This window comes from Hordeum vulgare, chromosome 7H, assembly GCF_904849725.1.
Source record: "Hordeum vulgare subsp. vulgare chromosome 7H, MorexV3_pseudomolecules_assembly, whole genome shotgun sequence".
Lineage (NCBI taxonomy): Eukaryota > Viridiplantae > Streptophyta > Magnoliopsida > Poales > Poaceae > Hordeum > Hordeum vulgare.
The window spans coordinates 600,943,576-600,958,491 of record NC_058524.1 but is presented as its reverse complement, the minus strand read 5'-3'; the positions used below and the strand labels follow the sequence as shown (position 1 = coordinate 600,958,491).

Below are 14,916 nucleotides of genomic sequence, written 5' to 3'. Positions count from 1 at the left end.
TGAACATATGCTGGCTACTACCGAGCCATCTGCACGCTCCTGGCTATTCAGCATGTTTGCATCTGTCTCTCAGGACGAACTAACCCGCATGACAGTCACTTTGTGGGCTATATGGTATGCACGGAGAAAGCTCATCCATGAGGGAGAACACCAGAGTCCTGCGGCAACCTTTTCTTTTGTCACAAGGTTCATCCAGGAGCTGAAGGGGACAAGACCGGAGAGGCCATTATCACATGCGGAAATGACACAGACAGCAGCAGCAGGTTGGAGACCACCACCGGCGGGTTTTGCCAAGATTAACGTCGATGGGGCAGTCTACAAAACTCCCCCTATTGGTGCGGTGAGCGCAGTTTGTCACGACGACCACGACAAGTACCTGGGTGCCTCGGCAGTGGTATTTCATGGACTTACCGACCCTCACACATTGGAAACATTGGCATGCCGGGAAGCACAGGCTCTAGCACAAGATCTTCTCCTACAACATATCGTCGTGGCCTCGGACTGTCTTACAGCAGTACGGGAGATCAACTCGGGCACACAGGGGATTACAGGCCATATAGTTCAAGAAGTAAATGATGGCATTTCAAACTTTCAACATATCTTTTTTGTTCATGAAGGGAGAGTATCTAATAGGGAAGCTCATCTCTTAGCTAAGCATGCTTTACACTTGGGGGAAGGACCCCATATGTGGCTCCTACAACCCTTTAATTTACATGTAATTCCTGAAATCCGCATTGTTGATCAATAAAGCAAAGCATTTACCCCTAAAAAAAAAAAGATAACAACCTGCTCCCTACGTATCTCTACAAAAGCATGAATCTTGGCTTGCTCCCCTATCGAACGGTTGTTGACGTGAATGAGACCATAGATAAAACTCAGCTAGCTGAGTTCAAGCAAATCCGTTGAAAATTAGAGAGCATAGTGTATTAGATATATAGGATAGGATTCCCGACCGCTGGATCCAGAACGGACGGCCCAGATGCGCATCGTCCGAAAATCACACGGCAGAGCGGAGTTGAGAAACACGTGACCCTCCTTATCCATTAGTGACGCGGAGCCTTCTGGTTCGAGTGAGCTGCCGTGACCGAGAGGAGGCAAGGAGCCACAGCAGCCATGGCTCCCGCCACTTCCACCTCCCCGCTCTCCCGCCTCCTGCTCAGCCTCCCCAAGCCCAACCCCCAGCCGCCCCTCTGCGCCCAGGCCCCGAGCGCGGACTCCGGCGCTGGCGCCAGCAGCAAGAGCCTCGTCCTCCGCCGGCGCGAGGCCGCGGCAGCCGTCCTGTCCGCCGCTCTCATCTCACGCGTCGTCCCCGCAGCGGCCGCCTCAGACGAGTGCGCGCTCGAGGCTACCCCCTCCGGCCTCGCCTTCTGCGACCGCGTCGTCGGCACCGGCGCCGAGGCCGTCAAGGGCCAGCTCATCAAGGTCAGTCGAATTCGCCTCCGACCTCCGTCACAGTATAACTAACTAAGTTCTTGATGCAAGCGTAGGCTTAGCGTAGTTCCGATAGTGGTCGCGGGCTGCACGCTGACCGGCTTCGCGGTTTGGCCGTGGCACTGCAGGCGCACTACCGGGGGATGCTGGAGGACGGCACGGTGTTCGACAGCAGCTACGGCCGCGGGAGGCCGCTGACCATCATGGTGGGCGTGGGGGAGGTGATCAAGGGGTGGGACCTGTGCATCGCCGGCGGCGAAGGGATCCCGCCGATGAGAGTCGGTACGCGACGCGTCAGCCGAGCTCACGTCGTTCTGCTCTGAACTGAATTCCCCGGTGTGAGTCGGTGCTCTGGTGTGTTTTTCAGGTGGGAAGCGGAGCCTGAGGCTGCCGCCGGAGCTGGCCTACGGGGAGAAGGGGGCCGGGTGCAGGGGGTGGGAGCCCACGTCCTGCGTCATCCCGCCCAACTCCACGCTCCTCTTCGACGTCGAGTACGTCGGCAGGGCATCCTCCTGATCGACCTATCCATCTATGTATCCTTCATCTGGACTTGCATATGTCATCAGTCGGTCGTAGAGGTCTAGAGGATTCGTCCATCGATGGACATATATATATATGTGGAGCCAGCAAAGACCGTGAATCCTCAGATCAATATACAGAACTTGTTTATTTCTATGGTTCACCGGTAAAAACTTTTATTAAACTCGCTCCAAATCATTGCATCGAGATGATACAATCATGCTGAAAAGTGTATCTTTACCTAATAATAAAGCGGCTATCGCTTCTGTCGGAAAACCCGTCGAGGTGTTTTTGCAAAAACGTCCCTGCTATTTCTGATATTTGAACCCGCAATCCCTACATAAGTGGATTTGGGATAACGTTTGCTAAAAAGAAAAACATTTCGCGGTCCCCGACCCACACCCGAGCCAGAGCGAACCCCATCCCGAGCCTTTCCCTCGCCGCCGCCACACCTCATCCCGCTGGCCGCCAACACCTCCCCTCACCCCGCTCGCCGCCGCCCCTCACCCCGCTCGCCGTCACCGCCTCACCTCACCCTGCTCTCCGCTGCTGGGGGCGGCGGAGCAGCAAAGTGGCTCGATGCAGAAGGGCGGCGGCGGCTGGAGTTGAAGGGGTCAGATCCATCTGTGGCAGGTGCTCGGGAGATGGATCCAGAGGTGGGCGGCGAGGTGGGAGTCACCGATGATGACGAGGAAGGCCGGAGCGCTGCTTCCCGTGCGCGTCCATGGCATCCGCGGCTCCTGGGCAGAGAGATGACACGGAGGTGAGGGAGAGAAGAAGGGAGAAAGGAGGGATGGTGCGGCTGTTGGGGAACGCCGCATGGGAAACAAAAATTTTCCTACGCGCACGAAGACCTATCATGGTGATGTCCATCTACGAGAGGGGATGAGTGATCTACGTACCCTTGTAGATCGTACAGCAGAAGCGTTAGAGAACGCGGTTGATGTAGTGGAACGTCCTCACGTCCCTCGATCCGCCCCGCGAACAATCCCGCGATCAGTCCCACGATCTAGTACCGAACGGACGGCACCTCCGCGTTCAGCACACGTACAGCTCGACGATGATCTCGGCCTTCTTGATCCAGCAAGAGAGACGGAGAGGTAGAAGAGTTCTCCGGCAGCGTGACGGCGCTCCGGAGGTTGGTGATGATCTTGTCTCAGCAGGGCTCCGCCCGAGCTCCGCAGAAACACGATCTAGAGGAAAAACTATGGAGGTATGTGGTCGGGCAGCCGTGAGAAAGTCGTCTCAAATCTGCCCTAAAAGCCCCATATATATAGGAGGAGGGAGGGGGACCTTGCCTTGGGGTCCAAGGGATCCCCAAGGGGTCGGCCGAGCGAGGGGGGAGGACTCTCCCCCCCAAACCGAGTCCTACTTGGTTTGGTGGGAGGGAGTCCTTCCCCCTTCCCACTTCTTCCTTTTTTTTTCTTTCCTTTGATTTTTTCTTTCTTGGCGCATAGGGGATTGGTGGGCTGTCCCACCAGCCCACTAAGGACTGGTGTGACCCCCCAAATACCTATGGGCTTCCCCGGAGTGGGTTGCCCCCCTCCGGTGAACTCCCGGAACCCATTCGTCATTCCCGGTACATTCCCGGTAACTCCGAAAAACCTTCCGGTAATCAAATGAGGTCATCCTATATATCAATCTTCGTTTCCGGACCATTCCGGAAACCCTCGTGACGTCCGTGATCTCATCCGGGACTCCGAACAACATTCGGTAACCAACCATATAACTCAAATACGCATAAAACAACGTCGAACCTTAAGTGTCCAGACCCTGCGGGTTCGAGAACTATGTAGACATGACCCGAGAGACTCCTCGGTCAATATCCAACAGCGGGACCTGGATGCCCATATTGGATCCTACATATTCTACGAAGATCTTTATCGTTTGAACCTCAGTGCCAAGGATTCGTATAATCCCGTATGTCATTCCCTTTGTCCTTCGATATGTTACTTGCCCGAGATTCGATCGTCAGTATCCGCATACCTATTTCAATCTCGTTTACCGGCAAGTCTCTTTACTCGTTCCGTAATACAAGATCCCGCAACTTACACTAAGTTACATTGCTTGCAAGGCTTGTGTTGTGATGTTGTATTACCGAGTGGGCCCCGAGATACCTCTCCGTCACATGGAGTGACAAATCCCAGTCTTGATCCATACTAACTCAACTAACACCTTCGGAGATACCCGTAGAGCATCTTTATAGTCACCCAGTTACGTTGCGACGTTTGATACACACAAAGCATTCCTCCGGTGTCAGTGAGTTATATGATCTCATGGTCATAGGAATAAATACTTGACACGCAGAAAACAGTAGCAACAAAATGACACGATCAACATGCTACGTCTATTAGTTTGGGTCTAGTCCATCACGTGATTCTTCCAATGACGTGATCCAGTTATCAAGCAACAACACCTTGTTCATAATCAGAAGACACTGACTATCATCGATCAACTGGCTAGCCAACTAGAGGCATGCTAGGGACGGTGTTTTGTCTATGTATCCACACATGTAAATGAGTCTTCATTCAATACAATTATAGCATGGATAATAAACTATTATCTTGATACAGGAATTATAATAATAACTATACGTTTATTATTGCCTCTAGGGCATAATTCCAACAGTCTCCCACTTGCACTAGAGTCAATAATCTAGCCCTCACATCACCATGTGAATTACATTGTAATAAATCTAACACCCATACAGTTCTGGTGTTGATCATGTTTTGGCCGTGGAAGAGGTTTAGTCAGCGGGTCTGCTACATTCAGATCCGTGTGCACTTTGCATATATTTACGTCCTCCTCCTCGATGTAGTCGCGGATGAGGTTGAAGCGTCGTTTGATGTGTCTGGTCTTCTTGTGAAACCTTGGTTCCTTTGCTAAGGCAATGGCACTAGTGTTGTCACAGAACAAGGTTATTGGATCCAGTGCACTTGGCACCACTCCAAGATCCGTCATGAACTGCTTCATCCAGACACCCTCCTTAGCCGCCTCTGAGGCAGCCATGTACTCCGCTTCACATGTAGAATCTGCTACGACGCTTTGCTTGGAACTGCACCAGCTTACTGCACCCCCATTAAGAATAAATACGTATCCGGTTTGCGACTTAGAGTCGTCCGGATCTGTGTCAAAGCTTGCATCGACGTAACCTTTTACGGCGAGCTCTTCGTCACCTCCATACACGAGAAACATCTCCTTAGTCCTTTTCAGGTACTTCAGGATATTCTTGACCGCCGTCCAGTGATCCACTCCTGGATTACTCTGGAACCTACCTGCCATACTTATGGCCAGGCTAACATCCGGTCTAGTGCACAGCATTGCATACATGATTGAGCCTATGGCCGAAGCATAGGGGACGGAGCGCATATGCTCTCTATCTTCATCAGTTGCTGGGCACTGAGTCTTACTCAATCTCGTACCTTGTAACACTGGCAAGAACCCTTTCTTGGACTGTTCCATTTTGAACCTCTTCAAAACTTTATCAAGGTATGTGCTTTGTGAAAGTCCTATCACGCGTTTTGATCTATCCCTATAGATCTTAATGCCTAGAATGTAAGCAGCTTCTCCTAGGTCCTTCATAGAGAAACTTTTATTCAAGTAACCTTTTATGCTCTCCAAAAGCTCTACGTTGTTTCCAATCAGTAATATGTCATCCACATATAATATTAGAAACGCCACAGATCTCCCACTCACTTTCTTGTAAATACAAGATTCTCCAACCACTTGTATAAACCCAAATGCTTTGATCACCTCATCAAAGCGCTTGTTCCAACTCCGAGATGCTTGCACCAGTCCATAAATGGATCGTTGGAGCTTGCATACCTTGTCAGCATTTTTAGGATCGACAAAACCTTCGGGTTGCATCATATACAACTCTTCCTTAAGGAAACCGTTAAGGAACGCCGTTTTGACATCCATCTGCCAGATTTCATAATCGAAAAATGCAGCTATTGCTAACATGATTCTGACGGACTTAAGCATCGCTACGGGAGAGAAAGTCTCATCGTAGTCAATTCCTGGAACTTGTGAAAAACCCTTTGCCACAAGTCGAGCTTTATAAACGGTCACATTACCGTCAGCGTCCGTCTTCTTCTTAAAGATCCATTTGTTCTGAATAGCCTTGCGGCCCTCAGGCAGTATCTCCAAAGTCCACACTTTGTTCTCATACATGGATCCTATCTCGGATTTCATGGCTTCTAGCCATTTGTTGGAATCTGGGCCCACCATTGCTTCTTCATAATTTGCAGGTTCATTGTTGTCTAACAACATGATTGATAAGACGGGATTACCGTACCACTCTGGAGCAGCGCATGATCTCGTCGACCTGCGTGGTTCAACAGAAACTTGAACTGGAGTTTCATGATCATCATCATTAACTTCCTCCTCAACCGGCGTCGCAATGACAGAGGTTTCCCCTTGCCCTGCGCCACCATCCAGAGGGATGAGAGGTTCGACAACCTCGTCAAGTTCTATCTTCCTCCCACTCAATTCTCTCGAGAGAAACTCCTTCTCGAGAAAAGTTCCGTTCTTAGCAACAAACACTTTGCCTTCGGATTTGAGATAGAAGGTGTACCCAACTGTCTCTTTTGGGTAACCTATGAAGACGCATTTTTCCGCTTTGGGTTCCAGCTTTTCAGGCTAAAGCTTTTTGACATAAGCATCACATCCCCAAACTTTAAGAAACGACAACTTTGGTCTTTTGCCATACCACAGTTCGTATGGTGTCGTCTCAACGGATTTTGATGGTGCCCTATTTAAAGTGAATGCAGCTGTTTCTAATGCATAACCCCAAAATGATAACGGTAAATCAGTAAGAGACATCATAGATCGCACCATCTCTAACAAAGTACGATTACGACGTTCGGACACACCATTATGCTGTGGTGTTCCAGGTGGTGTTAACTGCGAAACAATTCCACATTGTCTTAAGTGAGTACCAAACTCGAAACTTAGATATTCACCCCCACGATCAGACCGTAGGAACTTGATCTTCTTGTTACGATGATTTTCCACTTCACTCTGAAATTGCTTGAACTTTTCAAATGTTTTAGACTTGTGCTTCATCAAGTAGACATAACCATATCTACTTAAATCGTCAGTGAAGGTGAGAAAATAACGATATCCGCCGCGTGCCTCCACGCTCATTGGACCACACACATCGGTATGTATGATTTCCAACAAGTCACTTGCACGCTCCATTGTTCCGGAGAACGGAGTTTTAGTCATCTTGCCCATGAGGCATGGTTCGCACGTGTCAAGTGAATCAAAGTCAAGTGACTCCAAAAGTCCATCAGCATGGAGTTTCTTCATGCGCTTTACACCAATATGACCCAAGCGGCAGTGCCACAAAAATATGGCGCTGTCATTGTTTACTCTAACTCTTTTGGTCTCAATGTTATGTATATGCGTATTGCTATCGAGATTCAATATGAACAATCCTCTCACATTCGGTGCATGACCATAAAAGATGTTACTCATAGAAATAGAACAACCATTATTCTCAGACTTAAAAGAGTAACCGTCTCGCAATAAACAAGATCCAGATATAATGTTCATGCTCAACGCAGGCACTAAATAACAATGATTTAAGTTCATCACTAATCCCGATGGTAGTTGAAGTGACACGGTGCCGACGGCGATTGCATCAACCTTGGAACCGTTTCCTACCCGCATCGTCACTTCGTCTTTTGCCAGCCTTCGTCTATTCCGCAGTTCCTGCTTCGAGTTGCAAATGTGAGCAACAGAACCGGTATCGAATACCCAGGCACTACTACGAGAGCCGGTTAAGTACACATCAATAACATGTATATCAAATATACCTGATTTTTCTTTGTCCGCCTTCTTATCTGCCAGATACTTGGGGCAATTGCGCTTCCAGTGACCCATACCCTTGCAATAGAAGCACTCTGTTTCAGGCTTAGGTCTAGCCTTGGGTTTCTTCGGCGGATTGGCAACAGGCTTGCCGCTCTTCTTCGAATTGCCCTTCTTGCCTTTGCCGTTTCTCTTAAAACTAGTGGTCTTGCTCACCATCAACACTTGATGCTCTTTACGGAGTTCAGACTCTGCGACTTTCAGCATCGCAAACAACTCGCCGGGAGACTTGTTCATCCCTTGCATGTTGTAGTTCAACACAAAGCCTTTATAGCTTGGCGGCAGTGATTGAAGGATTCTGTCAGTGATAGCTTCTTGCGGGAGTTCAATCCCCAGTTCAGCTAGACGGTTTGAGTACCCAGACATTTTGAGCACATGTTCACTGACAGACGAGTTTTCCTCCATCTTGCAAGCATAGAATTTATCGGAGGTCTCATACCTCTCGATCCGGGCGTTCTTCTGAAAGATAAACTTCAACTCCTGGAACATCTCAAATGCTCCATGACGCTCAAAGCGACGTTGAAGTCCCGGTTCTAAGCCATACAAGACTGCACATTGAACTATTGAGTAGTCCTCCTTATGCGCTAACCAAGCGTTCTTAACATCCTGATCAGTCGTAGCGGGTGGTTCATCTCCTAGCGCAGCATTAAGGACATAATCCTTCTTTCCAGCTTGTAAGATTAGCTTAAGATTACGAGCCCAGTCTACAAAGTTGCTTCCATCATCTTTCAACTTAGCTTTCTCTAGGAACGTATTAAAATTCAGGATGACACTTGCGTGAGCCATGATCTACAACACAAATATATTCAAAGTGGACTTAGACTATGTTCAAGATAATTAGAGTTCAACTTAATCAAATTATACGCTAAACTCCCACTCAAAAAGTACATCTCTCTAGTCATTTGAGTGGTTCATGATCCACTTACACTATCCCAAGTCCGATCATCACGTGAGTCGAGAATAGTTTCAGTGGTAAGCATCCCTATGCAAATCATATCAACTATATGATTCATGATCGACCTTTCGGTCTCATGTGTTCCGAGGCCATGTCTGCACATGCTAGGCTCGTCAAGCTTAACCCGAGTGTTCCTCTTGCGCAACTGTTTTGCACCCGTTGTATGTGAACGTTGAGTCTATCACACCCGATCATCACGTGGTGTCTCGAAACGACGAACTGTAGCAACGGTGCACAGTCGGGGAGAACACAATTTCGTCTTGAAATTTTAGTGAGAGATCACCTCATAATGCTACCGTCGTTCTAAGCAAAATAAGGTGCAAAAAGGATTAACATCACATGCAATTCATAAGTGACATGATATGGCCATCATCACGTGCTTCTTGATCTCCATCACCGAAGCACCGGCACGATCTTCTTGTCACCGGCGCCACACCATGATCATCCATCAACGTGCTGCCATCGTGGTTGTCGTGCTACTTATGCTATCACTACTAAAGCTACATCCTAGCAAAATAGTAAACGCATCTGCAAGCACATATGTTAGTATAAAGACAACCCTATGGCTCCTGCCGGTTGCCGTACCATCGACATGCAAGTCGATATTTCTATTACAACATGATCATCTCATACATCCAATATATCACATCACATCGTTGGCCATATCACATCACAATCATACCCTGCAAAAACAAGTTAGACGTCCTCTAATTTTGTTGTTGCATGTTTTACGTGGTGACCAAGGGTATCTAGTAGGATCGCATCTTACTTACGCAAACACCACAACGGAGATATATGAGTTGCTATTTAACCTCATCCAAGGACCTCCTCGGTCAAAATCCGATTCAACTAAAGTTGGAGAAACCGTCACTTGCCAGTCATCTTTGAGCAAAGGGGGTTACTCGTAACGATGAAACCAGTCTCTCGTAAGCGTACGAGTAATGTCGGTCCAAGCCGCTTCAATCCAACAATACCGCGGAATCAAGAAAAGACTAAGGAGGGCAGCAAAACGCACATCACCGCCCACAAAACCTTTTGTGTTCTACTCGAGAAGACATCTACGCATGAACCTAGCTCATGATGCCACTGTTGGGGAACGCCGCATGGGAAACAAAAAATTTCCTACGCGCACGAAGACCTATCATGGTGATGTCCATCTACGAGAGGGGATGAGTGATCTACGTACCCTTGTAGATCGTACAGCAGAAGCGTTAGAGAACGCGGTTGATGTAGTGGAACGTCCTCACGTCCCTCGATCCGCCCCGCGAACAATCCCGCGATCAGTCCCACGATCTAGTACCGAACAGACGGCACCTCCGCGTTCAGCACACGTACAGCTCGACGATGATCTCGGCCTTCTTGATCCAGCAAGAGAGACGGAGAGGTAGAAGAGTTCTCCGGCAGCGTGACGGCGCTCCGGAGGTTGGTGATGATCTTGTCTCAGCAGGGCTCCGCCCGAGCTCCACAGAAACACGATCTAGAGGAAAAACTATGGAGGTATGTGGTCGGGCAGCCGTGAGAAAGTTGTCTCAAATCTGCCCTAAAAGCCCCATATATATAGGAGGAGGGAGGGGGACCTTGCCTTGGGGTCCAAGGGATCCCCAAGGGGTCAGCCGAGCCAGGGGGGAGGACTCTCCCCCCCCAAACCGAGTCCTACTTGGTTTGGTGGGAGGGAGTCCTTCCCCCTTCCCACTTCTTCCTTTTTTTTTCTTTCCTTTGATTTTTTCTTTCTTGGCGCATAGGGGATTGGTGGGCTGTCCCACCAGCCCACTAAGGACTGGTGTGACCCCCCAAATACCTATGGGTTTCCCCGGAGTGGGTTGCCCCCCTCCGGTGAACTCCCGGAACCCATTCGTCATTCCCGGTACATTCCCGGTAACTCCGAAAAACCTTCCGGTAATCAAATGAGGTCATCCTATATATCAATCTTCGTTTCCGGACCATTCCGGAAACCCTCGTGACGTCCGTGATCTCATCCGGGACTCCGAACAACATTCGGTAACCAACCATATAACTCAAATACGCATAAAACAACGTCGAACCTTAAGTGTCCAGACCCTGCGGGTTCGAGAACTATGTAGACATGACCCGAGAGACTCCTCGGTCAATATCCAACAGCGGGACCTGGATGCCCATATTGGATCCTACATATTCTATGAAGATCTTTATCGTTTGAACCTCAGTGCCAAGGATTCGTATAATCCCGTATGTCATTCCCTTTGTCCTTCGGTATGTTACTTGCCCGAGATTCGATCGTCTGTATCCGCATACCTATTTCAATCTCGTTTACCAGCAAGTCTCTTTACTCGTTCCGTAATACAAGATCCCGCAACTTACACTAAGTTACATTGCTTGCAAGGCTTGTGTTGTGATGTTGTATTACCGAGTGGGCCCCGAGATACCTCTCCGTCACACGGAGTGACAAATCCCAGTCTTGATCCATACTAACTCAACTAACACCTTCGGAGATACCTGTAGAGCATCTTTATAGTCACCCAGTTACGTTGCGACGTTTGATACACACAAAGCATTCCTCCGGTGTCAGTGAGTTATATGATCTCATGGTCATAGGAATAAATACTTGACACGCAGAAAACAGTAGCAACAAAATGACACGATCAACATGCTACGTCTATTAGTTTGGGTCTAGTCCATCACGTGATTCTCCCAATGACGTGATCCAGTTATCAAGCAACAACACCTTGTTCATAATCAGAAGACACTGACTATCATCGATCAACTGGCTAGCCAACTAGAGGCATGCTAGGGACGGTGTTTTGTCTGTGTATCCACACATGTAAATGATTCTTCATTCAATACAATTATAGCATGGATAATAAACTATTATCTTGATACAGGAATTATAATAATAACTATACGTTTATTATTGCCTCTAGGGCATAATTCCAACAGCGGCAACCTAGGCAAGAGCTCGTCGGAGCTGAGAGTCATGTACCCGACGGGGGCCATGTTGGCGGCCGCGGCGGCGCCGGCGCGCTAGGCGGCATCGCGCACCCACGAGCAGCCCCTGATCTGCTCCGGTCGCCGGCCCCGATCCACGCCGGATCCGATCTGCTCCCCGCGCCGCCTCCCCGCTCCTTCCGCCGGTCGCCGGCCCCGATCCACGCTGGTTCCGATCTGCTCCCCGCGCCGCCGCCCCGCTCCTCCCGCCGGTCGCTGTCCCCGATCCACGAGGAGCCCGAGTTGGAGCCGGATTCCAAGTCTTGAAGCCACCTCGGTGACGCAGCGACGCAATGGACTCCTGACGCGGCCGGCTGCGAGGCGCACTGCTGTGAGCCGCCGGTCAAGCCCAACGGTGAAGCCGCCAAGGAAGAGGCGCTGGACGGCGTCGGGATCAACCAGAGGAGGGGCTCCGCCGCCAGAGTGACGACCAAGGAGGAGGAGTACTGCTGCTTCAACTCGGCGGAGGAGAAGGAGGCGGCCATGGACGAGAAGTGGAAGAACAGGCTGTGGAAGACGTGCGTCTATGCCATCACCTTGGGCATGCTCGTCGCGCTGCTGCTCGGCCTCAACATGTCCTCGAGCGCCATTACCGCCGCCCTCGCGCTCATAGTCCTCGACTTCAAGGACGCCCGCCCCTGCCTGGAGAAGGTAACTAACCCACCCTCTGTCTTCAGTTAAACTGCTGAACCAAACATGTCTGTCAGTATTTGTCTGCAGTCAAACTGAACCAAGGGTAGAAAAGTATGGCGTTGACCCTGCACTTGCCCATTGTTTTCCATCACCAGCATAAGGCGAGCAGCCAGACATCATGTAGTAAGAGCTGAGGTGTTCCTGCCTACAGATGGTAGGTGTTTCGTGTTGATTTTTGAGAACACACATGGTGCTGAAACCTTGTTGGAAAAAGCAACTAGATGGAGAAGAAGTCTTTTGTTTTCTTTCGAAACGCGGTGTGTCTTCAGAAAGCCGACAAGCTATACTTATGTTTATTTTTACCAGAAAGCCATACTTAATTTTACAAGAGCACGCATGAAGCTGGTCAGGATCATACATTATTACTGAAAGCAGGAGCTAGGTGATAGCATCATGATATATGTTTCAAGGATAAAGCTATTCATCTAAACGTTCTTATATTACTTTACCGGGGGAGTATTCATCTAAATTCTTTTGCTCTTTTTTTTCAACTGATTGCATACAAACTTCATTTGGACATATATTTTCATAACATATATGATTCAAAAACTAATCTAGGATACATATCAAATATAATGTTGCACAGTAAGAACTGTTGCTGCTGATCTAGGGTATATATTACTAAGAACACAGTAGCTTCTCTCTAGCTAATTGCCTACACTAAGAACATCATCAGTGCAATGGCTCCCACAAGAAGGAAATGTTGCTGCTGATCCAGGGAGTATGAACCAAATCACTGCAGCAGCTAGGAGTGCAAGGCAAAGCTTCTTAAATTTCCTTCTTTGGGCTTGCTTCTCGTTGATTTGGACTTCCTTCTCGCGTGCGTCTATCAGCGGATCATCTAGCTTCTCTCCCAGTGATCGATATTAGTAGTATGTTTCAAAAAAATCGATATTAGTAGTAGCTCATCGATCGTGCGCGCAGATTAACTTGTTGGGTTGCAGTCATCAGTTGATTTGAGTTGTTTCCACTGACCTAATCTGTTGAGCATAGTTGCAAATTGTCAGGTAGCATTGGGTCTCATTCCAGAAAGAGAGATCTTTATTCAGTTGTTGATGGGGAGCTGCCAGGATCCTGAGGATTTTGGAGGAGATGTCATGATATTGGGCTCCATTGTACAGCCTCTGCTAGAGGAGTTCAATGCCATTTTGGTCAGTGTTCCCCATCCATCCACATGTACATCTTATTAATGATTCAGTCATTGCATTGCATGAAAGATATGTGTTTTCTGATGTCGTTCAGGGTTAACCTACAGGTTAAACACCAGCTGGACATGCTCAAATGCACCTGAAACACAAGGATGCCCAATCACCTGATGATTGTACATATCTACTACTGTACTGCACAAGCTAATTAACCTAGCTTGCATTGTAAAATGAAGATTTGTTGGTGTTTCTTTTAGAAACTGCTGGTGGTTGGTTCCAGACTCCCTTTTTGTTAAGGAGATGTCTTTGCTGTATGTGTTTGTGCCCTTGTAGTTGTAGTGGGTTGGATGTATCATAGAACTTATCTGCCTGAAACAAAATGCATCTCTTGTTTCTCTTATTTCTCCTATGCCTCGCTGTATTTCCGTTGGCTAGCAAGATGATTAACGCTTCTTTAATCTCTACCTTTTGATTTCCATCAACCAAATGACGTGAAAAATAGAAAACATTAAAATTCAGACTTGTGCTCGCTAGCTCCACTAGATACGTTTAGAGATCTTTAAGCAATTTATTTAAGTTTGATCCCCAGTTTGATTTGTCATACTCATACACTTGCTCTCTCACATAGTCTCATGCTTTTTCTCATTGTCGAGAATACCATATGAAAAGTATCATAGTACTACATGCTCTGCTTTATGATTCGTGAACTTCTGTAGAAGAGAACGGAAAAGGTGACAACACACCTCAAGTCCTGATAAGTACCACATGCTTTTAAGTTATGCAGTTATGCAGGTCTTATTGTAGACATGCGCTTCTGTGCCGTGAAACTTCTCATCGCCTTCATCATTTCCATAGTTTGTAGGGTGTGCCGAAGGACAAGCTGCCATCAACGACAATGACATGGATGGTCAGCGACCTACAAGCGATGGTTGACATGCAAGAGTATTGATTGCTTCCAGCATTAGATTAGAAACAAATGCATACGACGTTGCACTATAAGTTAGGAGATTTTGGTAAATATATATATTAATTTCAGAAAATATGTAAATAGACCAGCTATGTATATGCTCAATTATGAATTATATGTTGTATTGAATTTTCTAAATTTTGGTCGATACGTGAGCGATGGTTAGACTGAAGGGAAGAATTAGTTGATTCATTTAAATATATGCCCGTCCTAACTTGATGAGCAATAAAATTTTGGTTTAAGGTTATACGTGCATTGCATATCATGAACTAACTGGAGGAGCCGAGCTGGATTTGCTGGGTGTGCTCTGTTCTTTTGCTCTACCCGGATGATAGTATGTAAAGGAATGAGTAGCTACTTTTCATCACGAA

General features: G+C 47.9%; 1 protein-coding gene and 1 long non-coding RNA gene across 3 annotated transcripts; both read left to right on the top strand.

Annotated features, from left to right (window-relative positions):
* Positions 1 to 1,037: 1,037 nt before the first annotated feature.
* On the top strand, positions 1,038 to 2,100 carry LOC123409040 (peptidyl-prolyl cis-trans isomerase FKBP13, chloroplastic-like). The gene is made up of 3 exons (XM_045102037.1): positions 1,038 to 1,422; positions 1,560 to 1,713; positions 1,799 to 2,100. Exons 1-3 carry the CDS (start codon positions 1,114 to 1,116, stop codon positions 1,945 to 1,947), a joined length of 612 nt encoding a protein of 203 aa, XP_044957972.1. The 5' UTR covers positions 1,038 to 1,113; the 3' UTR covers positions 1,948 to 2,100.
* Positions 2,101 to 12,300: 10,200 nt separating this feature from the next.
* LOC123407469 lies at positions 12,301 to 13,977 on the top strand. 2 transcript variants are annotated; one of them, XR_006612619.1, is made up of 4 exons: positions 12,301 to 12,391; positions 12,448 to 12,587; positions 13,427 to 13,584; positions 13,689 to 13,977. It is a non-coding gene; the product is annotated as an uncharacterized LOC123407469 (long non-coding RNA). The 2 variants fall into 2 exon arrangements; XR_006612618.1 differs by lacking the exon at positions 12,301 to 12,391 and having other exon boundaries at positions 12,418 to 12,587.
* Positions 13,978 to 14,916: the final 939 nt, after the last annotated feature.

Bases quoted from the DNA above. Each gene is read 5' to 3' on its own strand.
- LOC123409040 (XM_045102037.1), top strand. From the start codon at position 1,114: ATGGCTCCCGCCACTTCCACCTCCCCGCTCTCCCGCCTCCTGCTCAGC. The intron at 1,423-1,559 runs GTCAGTCGAATT...GTGGCACTGCAG, and splicing joins TCAAGGGCCAGCTCATCAAG to GCGCACTACCGGGGGATGCT. The intron at 1,714-1,798 runs GTACGCGACGCG...TGTGTTTTTCAG, and splicing joins GATCCCGCCGATGAGAGTCG to GTGGGAAGCGGAGCCTGAGG.